Here is a 20,384-nt window from a genome sequence, read left to right as displayed (position 1 = left end):
TGGTGTTATATATAAATTTTTATGCACATATGATTATATATGGGCAATAAAGTTCAAAATATTTTTCATTGGTGTAAAGCAAGAGAAAATAATTTGGTAACATTATCACTTTTAGTTCTGGGAGCATTTCAGAGCAGTTCAAAGAGATGGGCATTCTAGTACACTAATGAAGAATTAGAACAGCAACTTTAGGCAGGACTGAAAAATGCAATCTCATTTTAGGTGCAGTTTTGTCTAATCTTAACCTTTTGAAGACGGGATGGCCATTATAGTGGCCATAGAGTCCTCTCTTTGAAAAGATGAGGATGTCCACTTTCGGGGCCATGTCCCTCATTTTCCAGGCTGAAAAGTGGGGTGAAATGTCAAATTTGAAGTCCCTGGGGTTTTAACCACTTATCTCTTTCAAAGGTCTTCCTTTTGGGACATAGATGCACCTCTCTGAGAATCCATTAAACTACACATAAGAATCTTTGTTGCAAATAGGAGGTAATTTCTTAAAGGGGGAAGCATTTGGTTCAAGATTCCCCGTCCTTTGGTAGCTTTTACTGCTACCAAAGACCTGTCCTCAAAAGGTTAATTGATGGAATCATAGTATTAATGATTTTCTGGTAAGACAGAAAAAACTGTATGTGATGCTAATGTGTAATAGTAGGCAGTATTCAGCTTGTTGCTACTATCGGGTCATTGCTCAATAAGGTTAACATCTGATCAATAGAATTCAATGTTATTTGAAGGTTAATCCAATGTTATTTTTCTTATGAGTTTTAATTTTGTATTAAAGAAAATGACATGTTAAAATATATTCTATTTTTTCTCTTAAAACAGTTAGGTACTTCTTTATTATTATATCTTCTGTTATATAAAGAGTTTATAAACTCTTTTCAATGGACTGACTAAAATAGCAATTCTCCTCAAAGCTCTTTGCAATGTATCACCAAACTGCTAGTAGTCTTATCAGTGATTGCTTATAGTCCACTTGTTCACAAAAAGAGCTTTGAATAGGATAACCTGTTTGGTGTAATCTGTCATCAAGAGGACTTTTGGCACTTTTGAATAACAGAGGCTTATAAGGAAGTATCCAAATTTATTTCTCACATGTAGCCAGCTACCTTGGCCATGCATTTCATAGTGAGCTATGTATGTAATACTTATGTGATAAGAGTTTGTGTCAAAAAACACATAATTAAAAGTTTGCAGCATTCTAAATTTTTTACTTTTTAAATTCTTTCCTCTGCTTTTTTTTTTTTTTTTAATTTTTTACAAGGTTGTCTATTATCTGTCCAGTAGCTGCCAAATTTGAATTTTGATTTAGGTATGATTATTGAGTAGTTTGGAATATACTTTGAGTAATAAGTATACTAGTGTATATTTATAATACCTTATGTAGAATACCAATCTAATATAAGACATTATATTATGGAAGTGTAAAAGCTATTGTATGAATTAGTATCCTATTTCTATTTATAGGCCTTTGATATAAATTCCCTAGTTCAGCTAGGAATTAAAGGACCGTCTAAACTTGATGTTCCGTCCAAATCTTCAAAGCTTTTAATGAACAATGAAACCTCTCCATCGCTAAGTTTACGAAAGATGGGACAGCCATCATTTCTGTAAGTTGTATGCTGAAGCAAAATGTTTGAATTATAGTCTAATAGTAATATTCTGTGTTATATAAAATTATTTCATCATATATAACCTTGGATATTTTAACTTAAAAGCATTTTTAAAAATAACATTTTTGTTCAAGTTTTATTACGTTTAGTTTCTTAAAGTACTGCTGAAGAAAGGATTTTATATAAAGTTTTACAAGTTTTTATTTTAATTTCAAATTTTCCAATGAGTAGTTTGGAAGCAAGCTCAAACTCAAAATATGGAATCAAACTCAAAATATGGAGAGTAAAACCCTTACTGAACACAGGAAGTTAAGTCATTAAGGCATTGTGTATATAGGGAAATCATGTTCCACAAAGTTAACTTTCTGCTGAAAAAAATGGGTTCATATTAAGAAAGTATGTATTATTTATATAAATCCAAATATTTTAATTAAAAGAGGAAATGAAACAAGTGTTAATAAGTAGGTACATGATACAATTATTTTTTTGAATAGCTAATGGCTTCTTTTGTTTGGGACAATGCTGTATGCAACTCATTAAATGTTTCGTTGCAAGGAGTACAGCGATTTTCACTACTGCTCATAAAGTGTCCTCTTTTTTATTAATTTGGGCTAATCTCCATAACAGAATCATGGAATTCATTTAACTTCTTTTACGTTAAAGGCTTTTTATCTTCTTCTTTATCACTGTTTTCACCATCAGCTGGTGTAATAAGATCATCCAAATTTACATTTGTGATTTCAAGTCATCATTTTTGATAAATTCTTTGATTTTTTCTCCCTCCATACGTGGAAAACCCTTGCTGAATATTGTTTCTGCAATTTGTACGAATTCTTTGACTTCATTTTCAGTCAGTGGAAATCCTTTAAAATTATTGACAACTTTTGGCCAGAGTTGATTCCAGCAAGCATTCATTGTTCATGTAATCACTTATTCCCATTTGAGATTAATCATTTCTATGCAGTGTCTTATGTTGACTTGCTTCCAAAATGTAATTAGTATGTCATGCTTTCCTTCATCTAGTGCTTTATTTGCAGAGATATAAACATGCCTGACATAATAGGCTTTGAATGTTTTTATGATTGCTTGATCCATTGTTTTTATCAAGGAAGAGGTATTTGGCAAAATAAATAAAACATCTACATTTGGAATGCAATGTTGTGAGGACTTCAGCACTTTTGTGCCCTAGAATATTATCAAGAACTAGGAGAACTTTAACCAGGTTTTGCTGTTCTAAGTAGTAATGTTTGACTTTACTGAATGAACTTTCAAACCAGTCATTAAAGAGGGCTTTTGTTACCCAAGCTTTTCTATTCTGCTTCTGCACAATGGACAGCTGCTTAAAATTTTTTCTGTGCAATGCACAAGGCATTTTAGATTGATAAATGAGCAGATGTTTATATCTGAAGCTGCTTGATGAATTTTCACAAAAAAGCAAATTGAGTCTGCCCTTAAAAGCTTTAAAACCTGGGATAACCTTTTTGTGTCTTTGTGATGCTGGTTTGTTGTTCCATTCACTTATAAAATAGGCCCATATAATCTGCATTGGGGATGTAACCATTATCTTCAATTAATTAAAAAAAATTGAGGTCTGAGTTTTTTTGCTTCTTAATATATAGAACCAGCTTCTCCCTGAAGCTTTACATTGTGCAAATTAAAATGACAAAGCTTTCAAGCTAACCTTTGCTTGCTTGATAGTCAATTTTCTCTAAAGTTTGGCTGTTTTTTATCTAAAATGAAAGAAAACAAATCTAAAGCTTTGTTTCAAATAACAGCACAATCCACAACTGAATCTTTTTTTGTTTACTTGATTCTCAATCTAAACTATTAACATTTTACCATCTTTTCCAATTGAGGATTTCTTCTTGAAACGTGAGCTATCTTTGTCAAAGTATCATCTGAAGCTTTGACACTAAGCTGAATCTTATTTTCATTTTCCTGTATTGTTCTTATGTTTGATTCATTTATAGCTAGTTCCTTTGCAGGAAGTGGAAAACATTTAGCATTTTTCTGTTTAACTAAAATTTAAATTTTCTGAAGAGAATATCAAAACTTTGAATATTTTTGCTGCTTTAACATCTTTATTTTTCCTTTTAGATGTTATATTGAATTTTTAAAACAAAAGATCTAAAAAGGTCAAATGAGAAGAGAATTAATGCTTATAAACATGTGATTGCAGCACTAATGAAGTGAGTGAAATGATAGCCTCTTGGCCTGGGTCTTTTAGCGGGCGGACAGCACTAAAACAGGATTGCCGTATCTATGCATGAGTAGACAAATAAGGTTATGCTGTATACAATGATCAAGTTTTTCGATGTCACTAATAGAAATGTCTGAAATAAAATACAAAAGATACAGTTGCTTTTGAGCAGACTTATGAGTCGGTGGCTCCACATGCTGAAAATTTCTGTTCGGGAAAGTAAAACTTATTGTATAGCTGAAGTTTGTTAAAGAGTAAGGGCCTTATCATTTCTATCGACGTGCACGGCTAGGCGGGACATTTCCAAGAAACGAGATTCTCATAGCACTGCTTTAAACAGGAGGCTTCTGAGAAATGTTCCGGCTATGTGAAACATTTTGAAACTTTTCCGAAAATGTTCCATCTGGAGCCATGTTCCACGCATGTTCAACCAATCAGACAAAAGTTCTGCTTCTGATGGATCATGAGTAATTTTCAATATGACGATGGCTCTCATTGTGAAATCATGGACAGTGCAAATAGATGCTGATTCAATTGAAGAAATACGGAAAAAGCCATATATATATTGTTTTGTTGTAGTATAACTGTGTAAGTCATTTTTAAATGTTTATATATTCATTAAATTTATAATCGTGGAAATTTCAGAGTAGACAATATTTTATGATGTGCTATTTCTGATGATTTGTTTACAAAATATTTGTCGCCAAAAGTTCGCCAAATTTGTTGTATTTCATGCTGATAGTGTGAAAAGAATGTTATTGTTATATAATAGAATTTTTAAAAATATGTTTGTATATGCACGACTTTACTTTTAAATAACTCTGCTAATTACTTAACTAAATTATTAATTAAATTTAAATTGCATAATCAGTGATTATGTTAAAATCAGCGAATATGTGTATTTATTAAAACATAGACTATGTAATAATGAGGATACACATTAAATTTGTATGCTATTATCTTCATGTTATTAATGAAATGCTTTTTAGATTATAAACACATTAAGAACTATATTTTTATTATAAATGCTCATATTGAAGCATTGGAAATTTATGGATTTATTATTATAAATGATGAAAAAATTTGAATATACATTCATTAATAAAAATCTTATTCATTATATTAATACTAATAAACATACATCAACAACTTCTAAACCATCGCATCTCTCTCGTTATGTGTAGGTGAATATGTGACTTATTAGATGTGTGTGTGTATATATATGTATATATATATATATGTATGAATACAAAAATGAACATTGCCAAAAAGTTTATTTGAAATTACTTCTAATTCACATAACGATTATGTAATTATCAGCAAATGTAGTCATCATTTCTTTGCACATTATCATGGATATGGAATACACAGTTGAAAATAATTGAGGTGCATTTTGTGCATTAGGCTAGTCATTAAAATTCACCCACTTACACACAACCTTTGCATTTGTAACTGTACCTGAGAATTTAAACAAAAAAAAATTGAGCAAGTAACTTTTATGAAATATTTAACATTTTGGAATAAAATGAAAATGTTTGACTCATCGCAAAACAAATATCTATAAATTGCATTATATCATGTACATAAAAGTTATTAAATAAATATATGGATACAAAAATAACTATTTACAATAATAAAATCAAATATATACAACCGATCATTCCAAAAAATAGGACTTCTCTTTGCATGCTTTTTTCTCTTTGGATTTTCTAATTACAAGGACATGTAGCAAATAACATGGATGTGGGATATCTTAATTTTCTGCAATATCATCAATGAAAAATATTTTAAAACATGAAACTAGATCTTATTTATAAAGCAAAAAATATTATAAAACTCGTGCATTATAATTTTAGTAATTTTAAAAACATTATGTGGTTTTCTCTTTTGGTTAATCACTTTTTTCTTAAAATAGTTGAGTTAGTAAATAATTCTCTAATATCTGACAATTATCTATTATACATTTTCTGCCAATTTTCTTTTCAGTGTATCACTTGCAGCATCTTCCATAACTTTTTATTGGACTCATAAATTTATTGCTTTTACTTTGTGTTTTGATGATGTCATAATCTGAGGTCATTGGGGCATCTTAAATTTAAGTTCATAATTCAAGAAATTGAGGGGGAAGGGGACATGCACTGAATTTTAAAATAAACTTGATTGATGGCAAGATAGCAACAAAACAAATGAAACTGCTTTGGTACCAATGTAACAAGTCAGCATTCAATAGTGGCTTATTGTTTGTTACAAGTTGGGCAGATAGGTAGCAATAATATGACTACAAATAGTTTAAGAAGAATGTGATGAATTTTTTTAAAAAGGCAGTATCATAGTTTCTGAATCAAGTCTGTGTTTTAAATATGCCTCTGATCTAGAACTAAATTATTATTCAGAAATGCTTAAATACTATTTTCCATAATATATTCTTGATATAGTGAGAACTGGAAATTTAATTCCTTGATTTATTTAACTGTTAAAGTATTTAAATTTGATTGCAAAATTGGAATTTTTTTGTAGTTTCCTTAATATTTAATAGTCTTAACATAGTTAAGAAATTGTCTTTTATAATAATTGGTACTTCCTAATCATCCACGCATCTGATTTCATCTTCTTATGGAACTGTTGTTCTTTTAAGCATATTTCAATTTGCATACGACAACAGTCAAATCATGCATGTGCATACCTCACTTTTGTTTGAATAAACATGAATACACATGCTTTAGGTGTAAAGAAAGAGATTGGTTCGAAGAAATCTTGAAGGCCACAGCTGTATCCAACAATTGTAAAGATATATATGTCAGCTACATGAAGTTTTGTTTTCTCTAATAAAATAATTTTTTTTTCTTTAAAGTGCTTCTTTATTGTTATTTATGAATAGATTAAAAACCATGAACTGTAAAAATAGTCACATAAATTCTTTACAAGTCACAAAATCGCCAGTTAGTTGGCAATTCATGGGGATGCAGATAATTAGGAAACATTGAATATTATAATTATTATTTTTTTCATTTTTAATTATGTTTTCTGAAATCATGGTAACTTTGAGAGATAATCCTTTTAGGGAGATGGTTGCAACCATGGCAGGCTTTACTGTATTTAATGAATGCTTTTATTTGGTATAATGTGAGCATACTTTTTTTTAGGAAACCTTTGCAATCAACAGCAAAAAAGAAAACTGAAAAAAATTCAAAAAGTGTGAAAAAAGGAAATGCTGGTATAAGTAAATATGAAGAAAATCCGAGAGATATTGGAGATATTGAAAGTAAAATATCCACTATAAATGAAGAGCAGAAGGTAATTTTAGAGAGTATCCAAAGAGAGTGGGCAGCTATGCAAGAGGAATTAGAAAAAGAAGAAAAAGCCAAATATGAGCAAATGGTCAATGAGAGTACTAAAAAATTAGAAGAGGAAGAAATGAAAATGAGGTATGTATATAAGATGCTTATAGCTTTTTCATTTAATTTTGTAGAGCCATCAATTTTTTTGGTGTTACGATATGTGAGAAATCAGCTATTACCCTCCCCATGATTCAAAGTGCAGATCATCTGATTATCAGATCAGCTACCAAGTATGCTATGAGTACACTCATGGGGAAAAGCAGTTATTCCTTATATTTTACTGCATTTAAAAGGCAACTCAGGAGAGAGGAACAAGATCCAGTGAACTTAATCCAGGTCATGAGAATTATCATTCACTAAATTTGATTGTCACTGTAAAGATGATTAGATTTTCAGAACTGGGAAACATCTGTGTCCTCGCTGGGATTAAAATCGCAAATCATCTGATTGTTAGTCAGGTGTATTATCTGTTATACCATTAGAGCAGGGCTTCGTAAACTGTTTTTAGTCGTGACCCCTTTTTATCAGTGAGATTTTTCCGTGACCCCAGGACCCCATAATATTTGCGAAAATTTTGTGGGACCCCATAAGCATTGTGCAAACCTGACACATGGGTGAGTGAAACTATTAATATTTTCACTTGTAATGTACTACTGCAGTTTTAGGTCATTAACTTTAATTTCTAATTTTAAGACGTAGAACAATGGGAAAATTTTAAATAAATAACAGACGAAATGACAGCATCATGTGCAAAGCAAGTAAAATGAACGTTTATATTATAAAAAGAATGCATCAAAACGGTTTTTTTTTTTTTTTTTAGTCTGTATTATCTTTATCTATTTTCAGATACATTGCGTAAAACTTTTTTGTAATTGTATTATTATTATGATAAGTTAAAGAAATATCAAAACTGCTAAAATTTTACCCCCTGCTGCAGGTCCCGCCACCCCCATGGACGTCACGACGTACAGTTTAAGAAACTCTGCATTAGAGCAAGCATGGAGGAAAATGATAATTCCTTATAAGTCTGTAATATTGTTGCATGCTCTCAATTCAGACACATCTCTTTAAATAACTATGCCATATGATGAGGAAGAACTTGAAATTTTATTCCTGATTAGGATAAATAATGGTCTGCTCAGGTAAGACAATCAATTAAGATAGCCCAAGGAAAATACAAAGGTTAAGCTAAAATTCTTTTTAACTTGTGAGAAATATCACAAATCATAAAATCGCTTACAGAGCAAAGTAAGATGCAGTAAGTTGAGAAGCACAACAATCTGTTACACACCAAAACAGACTACACTGAAATAATTCAGCTACAGTATAGGTTCATACTTATACCTTTCTTTGTTCAAGGATGTTGGAAGACACAACTGGAATCTCTGGGAAAAATCAATTCTAGGGCTTGAAACATGCATTTTTAAAAAAAATTTCCAGAATATTGCCAGATTGGTGACAAAAATTGTCATTAAAATAAGCCTTTGCAGAATGTGATTTCACATAAATACATCATCTTAATTATTTCCATTTAATTTGTCCAACACTAAAATTTCACATTTGTGATTCATTTATTAACAACCTTGAATGTTGCTGACATCAGATCTGGCCAGAAATTATCAATAAAGAGGCAGTTATCACTTAAAGAGTTTCCATCAATTGAAATAGATGCTAAAGAAGTCATACAAGTTACAAAAGCAGTTGATAGGGAAGGAATTTTGGATATTGAAGAACAAGAAGTCAAACAATTAATCAAGGAATAAGGAATGAGGAATTGGATGTTCTTATAACCAGCTGACAAGATGATAAAGCATCTTTAATTTACAAGAAGCTATAAACAAAGTATTAAAAAAAAGCATAGGAACTGTCTGATTCTACAATGTAGATTAATCTAAATTAAGAAAGATGACAATACTTAATGAGTTGCATAAAGAAATCTGCATCCCTTACCATGAAGCTTTAAATGAGCTGGGTTAGTCAGTGCCCTAAGCAAAACTCACCAGATTGGAAAAAAAAAAAAAAAAAAAAAAAAAAAAATCTTATGAGATTCTTATTAAACTGTAATAAAAATCCTTTCAATTAACATGTTCCCCTCTTAATTAAAATGATATTTAGGTTTGTTTAAATGTAACTATTTCCTTAATCTGAATTATACCTAACATGTATTTCCTATAAGAAGTTAACTTTATGGAACACAATTTTACCATACATGCAAGGAGTTAATGACATAAACTGTACATTCAGCAAGGGTTTGGTGTAGGACCGGTATGGGATATTTGTTTATATACCTGGTGTTAATTGAGTTCTCTTTACAATGTCAACACCAGTGAACTCAAAAGTTATTCAAAATTATACATGATAGCCATAAATTTAGAATTTCATGAAAATAAAATGCGCAAGTGATCATAAAGTTTACCATGTAAATTGAAATAAACAAGTAAAAAAAAAAAAAAAAATAAATAAATAAAATGCCTATCACTTAAGTTCTGATCTTTTAATTTTATTAATTTTATAAAATAAAAATTTATATAAATACCAAATTATCAACACATGAACCTGAATATTTGCATTAATTACAGCATTATTTCATTTGCAAAAATGATACTTGTGATGTTGGGAAAAATCGTGTGTAATTTAATATTTAAAAAAATCAAGGTTATACATGCTAGAACATGCAACCAATTGTTAAAATTGCTGCATTGCTGTATTTGTCTTTACTTCTGAATGATAATTTACAGTTGTTACATTGTGTTTAATTTCAGTTTAAATTAGTTTGAATTAAAAAAAAAAAACCTTTTATATGGGCATAGAAGGGATTTTTAACTTCTTTGTGGAATATATTCTGAGTATATATATTTTATTCTTTTTAACTTTAAATAGTACCAAATTTTTTAGATTAATTTCTTTTGATTGTACAGAGAATTAAATTTGTTCTCATTTTACCACATTCAAATTAAGTTATTACCATTCAGCATGAAAGATGTAGTAGTGCAATGAAATATTTCTCTGACTTTATTCATTTTCATACTTACTTAGGAAGTTAATGAGAAATGTAAGAATTTTGTATAATTAGTGACTTTTAAAAGTTTAGCTTAAATTTCTGATCTCTTTCTGGTATTTTTTTATCAGTTTCTGTAAGAAGTACCATAGTTAAAAGTTGGGTGAGATAATAAATGATTTTATCTACTTTTGCCATAGAATTTTATAGTAAAAGTTCAAAACAAATCAAAAGAAATCAAAATCAAAAGAACCAAAAGAATTACTGAGATTTTATTTTATATCTCAGTTTTAAATTTTATTAATTGATGAACTTGATTTATTGAACTACAACTGGCAAAAACATGAACATATATGAATTGCTGTTTTCATTTAAATTTTAACTTATTTTGTAAAATCATTTGTAATAACTTTTTTTAAAAATCTGATTTGATTTATGTATTTAGTGTTAAGGAAATTTTGTATATTTTATCATGTGCTTATAACCAAATTTTAACAAACTTATACACCAGTTAAAATAATATAAATTTATTTATTTTCAATATTATTTAAAATATTAATCCAGTTTCAAAATAATTATAACATTTGTATAAACATTTTAAGGAAAGAAAATTCAGCAAAATTATCTGAATTAAAGAATGAACTTTCAAAAAAACTGAAAGATGAAGAAAATGTTAGTGAAAAGAACCTTGAGGAACTTAAGAGGGCCAACCAGGTAAAGTACAGTGAAGAGGAGCAGAAGTTTAAAAAGGAACTTGAAACCCTTTCTGAGAGCTTGAAAGCAGAAATGGAGAAAATGGAAGAAAAAGTGAGGTTATTTTTTATTATAGTTCGACCGTCTCAAGCGAAATCCTGGTTGGCATTCTGCCAAAACACATAGACTCGTCCAAAAGGGGCGGTATTACTTGCTGCGACGTGAAAGGTCTTCTCTTCTCTGGAAAGAGCTATGTTGGAGGGAAAGAAAGTTCTCATCCTTCCACCCTATTTTGAGAATGATTCGGTCTGAATGGCTCATGCGTGTTTGCATTCATGGTCGCGGATGAGGCGGTCGAACTATACTTATTTTTAATCATTGTAAATATACTATTTTATATTTTATTGGTCTTGCTAGCTCACAGAAAAGATATAGTTTGCTTTTAGTGCTTAAACTCGGAGGATGTTTTCAATCCAGCTGTTAAAATATTTGAAAATGTCATTGTTACTGTTAAAATTTGAAAATGTTAATAACAATAATGAAATAACATTTGAAAATGTTAAAATAAATTTTACTGTTAAAATTTGAAATTTGAAAATGTTAAAATATTTATTTGAACCTCAAAGGTTTGTGGTTCAAAACTAGTTGACAGGAACTATGATTCACACAACTTTTGCAGATAGATGGTGCCACTATCATAAACGGCCATAAATGTCTAACATAAATGCTAGTTTTCATAGCTAACAAAAATCCTTGCTACAAAAGAATTTTTGCAAATTAGCAGTTTTAATGCCATCGCTATCCCTGGAATTCCTTTTTGATGTGTCATCCAGTGAATGTAAAAACAAGTGACTAATAAAACATTCTAAGGTCATTACTTTCATTATTGAATAGTCCCCTCAGTTTATTGAAATTCACTGATGTGCACTGATGAAAACTTTCAATCATTATATGGCTTATAAATTTTTTAGTAAGAGGTTAGTAAATTAATTTTTGTACTGATTAATGTCTATAGATTTAAAATTAAATTTATTAAAATTGAATGTGTGATTGAAGAGGAGGAAAAAGGTAAGATTCCAAAAATATGATGAATAAGCCATTTGACCAGTATTGGCTCAATCTCTATATATGTAGAGTATGAAATAAATAAATAAAATCTCTCTCTCAGTTCATTTAATAGTGCAATAGTCTTTCCATCATTAAGTGGGAAAATAATAATATTCAGGGAATATTATCTTCATTTCATTCATTGCCAACAAATATTAGTGTCTTTAACAGCTGTAAAATCAGTTTATATTGCAGTTTTGTGAAATTAGTATAAAGCTTAAAACTTATTATTATTCATTTTCAAAAGCTATCTACAAATTGTCTGGTAAATTAATTTTCATGTACATAAACTATGGTTTTAATATTCACAGTCTTGGAAAAGAAACATTAGTATTCTCCACATACATAAAAGGAGATGCTCAGAGAGGCCCTAATAAATTCCATACATTGGTTTAAATTTTCTCTCTTAACATACGCCTGAAGAAGTGAAAATCTTGCAGTCTTTAGTGCTGCCTTCATGGGACAAAACTAAAATCACGCTTTAACTAGATTGTTTTCTGCACTTAGCATAAATGGCAGATTTCAAGTGATCCACCAATATTTTCCCATCCACGAGCATAGTTTCTTACAATGCGACAGAAATTTCTTAGTTCTTCAAGAAAATCTGTTAAGTTTCATGTGACAGTATTATTACAATAGTATTGTTATGAATTATATATATATGTGAATAATTTTAGTGAAATTATATGTGAAATCATGATATCTTATGCATAATGTAGTATGAAATGTCTTAAGAGGCGAAGTTCTGCTGGAAAATAAGATTGCAGAGGCAAGGCTATTTAATATTAAGGTAAATGGCCATCTCCCTAAATTGGTGAGATATCACCAAACTGCCGATGATTTTGGTGACTAATTTCTGTTACCAAGTTTGGTGAGAAATCACCAAATGATTGCCAAGTTTGGTGCAATTTGTTCTGGAGCTCATGTAACTGCAATAATTGATCTCTATATTTAACTTTATCTAGCCCTTTTTTGTAACTTTAACTGTATATGCTTTCCAGTTATTTCAAGAAATGGAAAGTAATGGAGATTTCCTGGGGCCATGGGAAAACTATGTAAGACTGGAGAGAGCTTCAGTTCTCAAATTTTAGTTCATAGCTGATTTTGAAGAGCTTTGCACTGTGTTTGGATGCATTTTGCATTGTTTAGATGCGCTTTGCACTGTGTTTTGCTTAATGTTCTTGGTAGTTTGAAGTGATAACTACTGATTGTGCTGTTTGATACTGAGAAGAGTTGTATGTGTATTATTATGGAAAGTTCCAGAACTGTAAAGTGTTTCTTTTGGTAAAATAAATTTTATCAGGCTATCATCGATGCTGTGTGCATTCGATCCATTGTGAATCTGTGTGCATGCGACAATATTATTTGGTCATCTAAGAAACAAAACCCACATTTCCAAGTAAAGAATCTAACAAATGATGACATACTTAATTTCAAAGGTTGGTGGCCACAATAATTTAAGAAGACCGCCAGGGATTTTGAAAAAGAAGGTTCTGTGACCTACAGTTTAAGAAACCCTGATATAGCTGATTGATAGTTTTACATATTTATTTATTTTTGTATGATGAAAACTTTGATTTCATTTATTAAATAAAAAATTGTTTTAATACAATGCCTTGATATAACTACCACACCTTGTTATACTAAATAGTTTCTCTGTACTCATTTTCAGTTTCTTCGAGTAATGCAACAAACTCAATGATTCAGAACTGATAAAGTTTATTATTTTAGTTATTGTTTGTATAATCTTATCCATCTGCAAACTTTTAGCACCATATTTGTGACAAATAAATGTGACCCATAGGCTGTCCGCGTTGACCCAACCCAAGCGAAGATTGATTCTATTCCGGTAATTTAATAGTCTGTTGAAAATTAGAATCAGAAATACCCCAGATTAGTAAGTCTTTCTTTTCCTTTATTTAGTTGTTCTTTCTCCGAATACCGACAGGTGTTGATTCCAATTGCGTAATATCACATATGGAAGAATAACGCCGCACGTATTGCGCAATAACGTTTGCGGTATTTTGCATTGATAATTAATTTTGATGTTCAGTTTGAGATTTGTTTATGAACACTTAAAAGAGTTTTACTGTGCTTTCTAAGCAGAATATTTCTCAGTTCCGTTAGTTTTTGTATGATGCACATATCGAAATGTCAAAATCATTTATTTAGCCTAAATTTAAATCTAAAGAACGGCTACAATCTCCCCCACTCCTCTTTTTCCAGTTACTATCCGGAAAATTCGGGAATTTCCGAGTATGCTGGTTAGTTAAGCTTTTACTGTTAAAGGATGACTGAATGAAGCAATTTCCCGTCTTCTGATTTCAGAAATGTGCCTCTTTTTTCTTAAATTACTTTGCTTGGGATATATGTTAAGGGAAAACTGTTATGCAATGAAAATTTAGAAAATGTTCAGAATTTTGATTTACGTTAAATTATTTAAATATTAATATGAGTGGAAAAATAAATTGTATTTATTATTAGGTGCCAAACGAATACAATTAATATGGCTTATTATTATTTATTTTCTATATTTTCAACTGAAATATCATCCATTAAATTTTGTAATATAGTTTAGTTCTGCATAGTTTTTTTTTTTCCTCTCATTGTAAACTAATTCTGTAAATTGAACTGTCATTTAAAATTAAAAAAAAAGTTAATTGTTTTCCATCGTTGAGGTAATGCTCATTCTCTTAATAAATATTGCATTGCTCATATTTTAAATTACAAGTCTAATTTTTCTTTTAAGGTTATGCAGTTGTGTATAATGTAATTAGACAGGTGCTTATTTTTTCCTTAAAATGTGCTTGAAAAGTGCTTATAGGTGCTTATTTTAACTAAAATGTGGCTATGAACCATGTTATCTTTGTAATTTTAGGCAGTAAAAAATGTTTTTAAAAATGTATGTTTAGAAATTGAAATGTCAAGTTAAATTTTGGGAAAAAAGAATTTTTTCTATGCACATACATTTAGTAAACAGTAAAATAAATAAGAAAGTCAAAATAGTGCAGCAGTAAAAATTATAAGTCTTAACCTAAGATTATAATATTAAAAACGATACATATTTAGGGAGTTTCAGGTTTTATTTTTGTTTCTAGAAATTCATTATACTGTACATGTATGATTTTAAAGTTTAGCTTAATCAGTGTTTTTAGAATTACATGTCTTAAACTTGAAGTCTAATTACTTATCTTGTTGTTATGTGCAATTTTGTATGATAGAATTTCTGCAGCAATAAAACCTTTTTTTTTTTTTTTTTAAACTGTTTCTGCACAAGAAATTATTTTATGCAAGTTGTTCTATAGTCCTTTAATTTAAATGTATCTGTGTGTGTTTTCAAATAAAAATTCTGTTGAATTATAATTTTAGATAACCTTAATAAGTGATTCCAAAATAATTAAAAATTTTACGGATAAATAATAAAATTTTTGTATCAAACAATTAAACCATTAAGATAAAAAAATTGAGATTTCAACAATCATTTAAGTAAACTAAATGTGTTGATAAAGTAATTGATGAAATTTTCACATGAAACAAGTAAATCAGTAAATTGTAAAAAATGATTACCATTTAATATTTCATTTTAAATATATTTCTTGTATTCCTGTTTTAGTAATCATTCCTGTTTAGTTTTTTCTTAAAAAAAAAAAAAAAAAAAAAACTGAGTGTTGGTATTAACATCCTTGAATTAATGTAAAATTCTTCTGAATTCTGCTAATAAATTGCTTCTGAATGTATACTGCATATATGTAGATTAAATGTGTATATATATATATTGATTATTTTTTATTACAATCTCATGTTGTATTTTAAGATTTTCTTTAAACCCGTCAGTTTTTAATGTGTTACCTTCATTCACTTTTTTTTTGTTTTTTTGTTTTTATAACCATTTCCCAGACATAGAAATAGGTAGACCTTTATAATTTTTGGAACTAAATTTATATTTAATTTACATTCCAACCTTTAACTGCATTATGAGTTAGATATATATTTTGAATATATATGAATTCTTTTGATACTCATTTTAATTATGCATGTATTTATGTATTTCAGTTGAAGATAAATTAGATTAAATTTAGATTTCTCTTTTAATATTTTTATTTTAAGAACACTTCAGAGATTAATGAAAGAAGGAAGGAATTAGAAGATCAGCTGGAAACAGAAACTGAGGAACTCAAAAGATTGCATGAAATTAATCTAAAAAATCTCAAAGAATCTCAGGCTGCTGAACTTTCTATGCTTGAAAAGGCTCACCAAGAAGAACTGATAAAAATTAAAGCTGCTGTTTCAAAAGAAAGCACTGAAGTTAGCATTGAAGTAATTATTAAAACTGTTTTATTATTTGGATATGGTATAGTTTGGAATATACAAATCTGTAATGTATCTGGTCTATTAATACTGTAAAACTTCTAATAGTTACTATATTTCTTAAATAACCACTCTGAAAATAACTAGTATTTCCAAGAACATAAATAAACTTTAGTATTGAGTATCATTGATGGTTATCTTTTTCAAATGGACCATCTCGGGAGAAACCCAAAATGCTTTCGGAACCTTGGATCCTTAAGGTCTTAAAATGATTATACTGAGCGCCGCCTGAGATAACCACTGACCTGACTTTGTTGTAAAAGTCTTACAGTGTTAGTAGTCATCCTGGCAGAAGGGAATAAAAAATCCTCCGTGTAAAAATATACATATAAATATTGCATGGGCATAAAAGGCCTGTGTATAAGCATAGATATGTTAATTACAATCATTGTCTTGTACAAGTTACATATGATAGATACATAAAATCATGACAGCTATGTGTACATTTAGACATTATATGAATTCATATTTACAATACTTTTACTGAGATAGTCAAAATTAAACTTGTAATTCATTTACACATTGACTGGATTTTCAATATCATTTAAACTGCTTTACAATATTATTTTTATCAAGTACATATAAACTGGATAGTAATATGCTTATATTACAATAGTTTTGCTCTTACAGTCCTGTTATTATTCTACGGGGTGAGTTATTTTCCTAGTGTTGATATTCAGTTGTTGTAGTATTTTGAATTGCTATTAAAATTATGCTGCGAAGATACAATTCTCAAGAGAGGGGGAGAATTTCTTAGTATCTTGCTGAGCAAAGCCTGATTACCTCCTCTATTTTAGTTTTCGTCTGCTTGTTGCCGCGGGTATTCTACGCCCATTGCGGCCAGTATTTACTGCTTGGCATTTTTAAATGAAGTTTATTGGTTTGTGGGCAGTTGAAGAGGAAGTGATCTGCATCACCTACTGCACCACATTCACACAAATCTGATGCTCGTATGCCGAATCTCTTAAGATAATGTGGGAAGGGACCATGGCCAGTGTAGAATTGAGTTTGTGCTCCGCTGTATATATTAACTGAGCACGTGACTTTTGGAAAGAACTTGTAGGTTCTCCTCCCTGTGCTTTCCCTTTCCCATCTTTTCTGCCATTCTTGAAAAAGGCTATTGAGCGTAGTTTTTTTTTAAATAGGATTGCGGAACACTTACTGCGTTTTCCAATCTACTGGAGTCATTGGCAGCAGATTTCGCAAGCAGGTCCGCCGCTTCATTGCCAGTAATACCCACATGAGCTGGAACCCAGATCAGGATAGGTCTGTCATCTGGTGGGATACTTAGAAGAATTTTCTGAATATCTTGCACCAAAGGACTCCTTGTCTTGTGCCCTTGGATGGACTCCAAACTTGAGGCAGAGTCGCTATATATGCTGACCTTTAATCCTAATTGATATTTTGCCAAATTGATGGCTGCTTTTAATGCAAGAAGCTCTGCCTGAAAGACGGTATCTTTGTCTGCCAGTCGACTTTCCCAAGTTTTAACCACTTCTCCTTCTTGGAGTACACAGTAGGCGCAGCCTGTGCCTTTTTCCGTCTTTGAGCCATCTGTATAAATAGCAAATGCCTTCTCATTTGCCGGCGTGTATTGCATGTATATTGTGTGCGATAAATCAGTATCTGCAAGCATGATCGGCTTGCGCTTCTCATAGTCTGTATGGTAGAATGTCTTTTGCCACAGAAAGACGTTATTTTCTAGGCGCAATGTCCTTACTAATAGCGATTCTCTCTCCACTAGAAGGTCCAGTGGAGGGATACCCGCCAGCACTTGCAGTGCCGCAGTTGGGGATGTTCTATAACATTTGCATATGATCAAAAGTTGCATTCTTTGTATGGTGAGAAGCTGTCTTCTCATATGGGCAGTAAGCTTCCTTCCCCATATGGTAGCCCCATATAATATGATCTTTTCTGAGATTGTTCTGTACCATCTTTTGAGCATAGTGATTGGAGTGCCCCAATGAGGTCCTGATGTTCTAACCATGGAATTACTAATTTGATTTATTTTCTGCTTAAGCTCTTTAATATGCGGTACCCAGGAAAACCTATTGTTAAATATAATACCTAGATATTTAAGGTCAGTGACCTTTTTTATAGACTCCATTTAGCTTAATGTTGGGAATCCTATTTCGCGCTCCATGCTTACATATAAACAGTTGTTTAGTTTTATCTGCTGAGATATTTAATTTGTGCTGATTTGCTCAGCTTGCAAAAGTATTGATTGCTTTTTGTGCCTTTAACTTAATGTCCGTGATACCAGAAATGACCAATAAAAAGTCGTCTGCGTACACCTGGATACCCACTCCTTGCTGTTGGTCATAGAGCGCAAAGGCTGTGTTCGCTACAAGATTCCAAAGTGTAGGTCCCAAGCAGGAACCCTGGGGACAGCCTCTTTCCAACTTGACTTTGAGTACATCATTGTCCGTTGTAACCTGTATCCAACGATCCTGCAAGTAGCTGCGTATAAGATTCAGGATTTCCTTTGGGCATTTGATGATGTCTAGGCATTCGACTATGTCTGGCCACCACAACGAGTCGAATGCCCCTTTGATGTCCAATGAAATAACCGGTGTGTCCATATTGTTGTCTTTGTTCTGCCCTATGTTATCTAGCAGTTGTTTTAAGGCATTATCTGTGGACTTTCCTGCGCAGAAGCCATATTGTTTTTCGTTTATAGACTTGTTCCTGCACATGTGGAAATTAAGGCGTTTCAAAATTACTTTTTCTAAAATCTTACTGATTGAAGGCAGTAAGCTTATGGGCCTATAAGATGCCGTGTCTGACGGATCTTTGCCCTGCTTGTGGAAGAGTGCAATTTCGGCTAGTTTCATGCTTCTAGGGAAGTGACTGAGTCGCCAGCAGGCTCTGCATAGTTTTGGAAACAAACCTGGGAATTCTTTGTGAATTTCTTTAACAATGATATTATCTATACCATCGGGACCTGGTGCTTTTTTGTCTGCTAAGGCTTTGATGATATTATGAACTTCGTGGTCTGTAGGAAGAGTAATATCTCTGTTGCTGCTTTTCCAGCTTTTCCTATTAAACTTCTGCCTTATTTCTCTGTGAGTTACTAAATCAAATTCCATCTGGTCTTTAACAAAGATTGTTTCTAGGATAGTGTTTAGAGCTTCTGTTTTGCTTTTTGCATCTTGTTTTACTTTAGCGGTAAGTTGTAGGGGTTGAAAAACCTTATTTGTGGCTATTTTCTGTAATGTACCATAGGTTGCTTGCACATTACTGCAGTGCTTACGCCATGACTCTTGTTTCACTGCCTTGATTTGCTTTTTGTATTGCGCTAGCTCCTTCCTGTAGCGTACCAACTTTAATATTTTCTGTTCTTCATCATTCTCCGCTTGCATCTGCCTTCTTAGGGCTCGTATTTTGCTTCTTCTTTGCTTGAGGTGGTTGCTCCACCACGATGTAAATGTTTTCGGCTTAATAGCTTTAAGTTTGTAGGAAGCTCTTGCTACCTGAGATAATTTAGTTATGATGAAGTCATATGTAGAATTCAGCTCCTCTGGGGAGTCGCAGTTATCCAGTTGTTCCAAGATTTCACTCACCCATGGCCTGAAGTAAAACTTTAAAGTAGTGTGCCCTCCGTAGCAGGTCTTGAAACATCTTTTTGTTAGGTACATGAGTCTACTATTAATCTCATATTGAATTATACGATGGTCACTCAGAGAGGGTATGTCCATTATATCCCAGTTGTTTATGTGCGCTGACATTGATGATGAGACAAATGTGACATCTGGCCACCCTTTTGCTCTTCCATTGTCAAATGTAGGCTGAGAGTCTTCTTTATTTATTACTGTCATTCCGTGAGCTATTGCATATTCTAACAATTTCTGTGCTCTGCGATTTTCTGTTTGTGCTCCCCATGAGGGGCTGGTGGTGTTAAAGTCACCAGCCACTATGGTATTCTGGAATGTTCGCAGTACGGCTGGGTTTAATTCCTGTAGCAGGCATTCAATTTGCATGTTTGGGGGGAAGTAAACGCAAGTGATTGTTATTTTCATGTTGGAGGATTCAATCAAGATTGTTACTGTGTAATCTGTCGTATCCAG

General features: G+C 31.4%; 1 protein-coding gene across 6 annotated transcripts in view; it reads left to right on the top strand.

Moving 5' to 3' along the window:
* The window catches only part of LOC118198236 (uncharacterized), an 82,510-nt gene that overhangs the window by 19,878 nt on the left and 42,248 nt on the right, over positions 1 to 20,384 (top strand). For 4 of the 6 annotated variants that reach the window (XR_004759731.2, XM_035369879.2, XM_035369864.2 and 1 more), the window contains exons 8-11: positions 1,468 to 1,610; positions 6,957 to 7,238; positions 10,752 to 10,956; positions 16,057 to 16,266. Coding sequence is in view for 5 of the 6 variants with exons in the window: in XM_035369879.2 (XP_035225770.1) it covers positions 1,468 to 1,610; positions 6,957 to 7,238; positions 10,752 to 10,956; positions 16,057 to 16,266 (840 nt within the window). In the remaining variant the exon portion in view is untranslated. The remainder of the gene's footprint in view (positions 1 to 1,467; positions 1,611 to 6,956; positions 7,239 to 10,751; positions 10,957 to 16,056; positions 16,267 to 20,384) is intronic. The other 2 variants (XM_035369901.2, XM_035369870.2) reach the window with 2 other exon arrangements.

This window comes from Stegodyphus dumicola, chromosome 1, assembly GCF_044657685.1.
Source record: "Stegodyphus dumicola isolate Sdum_Otavi_A_Nest chromosome 1, ASM4465768v1".
NCBI classification, from domain to species: domain Eukaryota; kingdom Metazoa; phylum Arthropoda; class Arachnida; order Araneae; family Eresidae; genus Stegodyphus; species Stegodyphus dumicola.
This window is presented reverse-complemented; position numbering and strand designations above follow the sequence as displayed.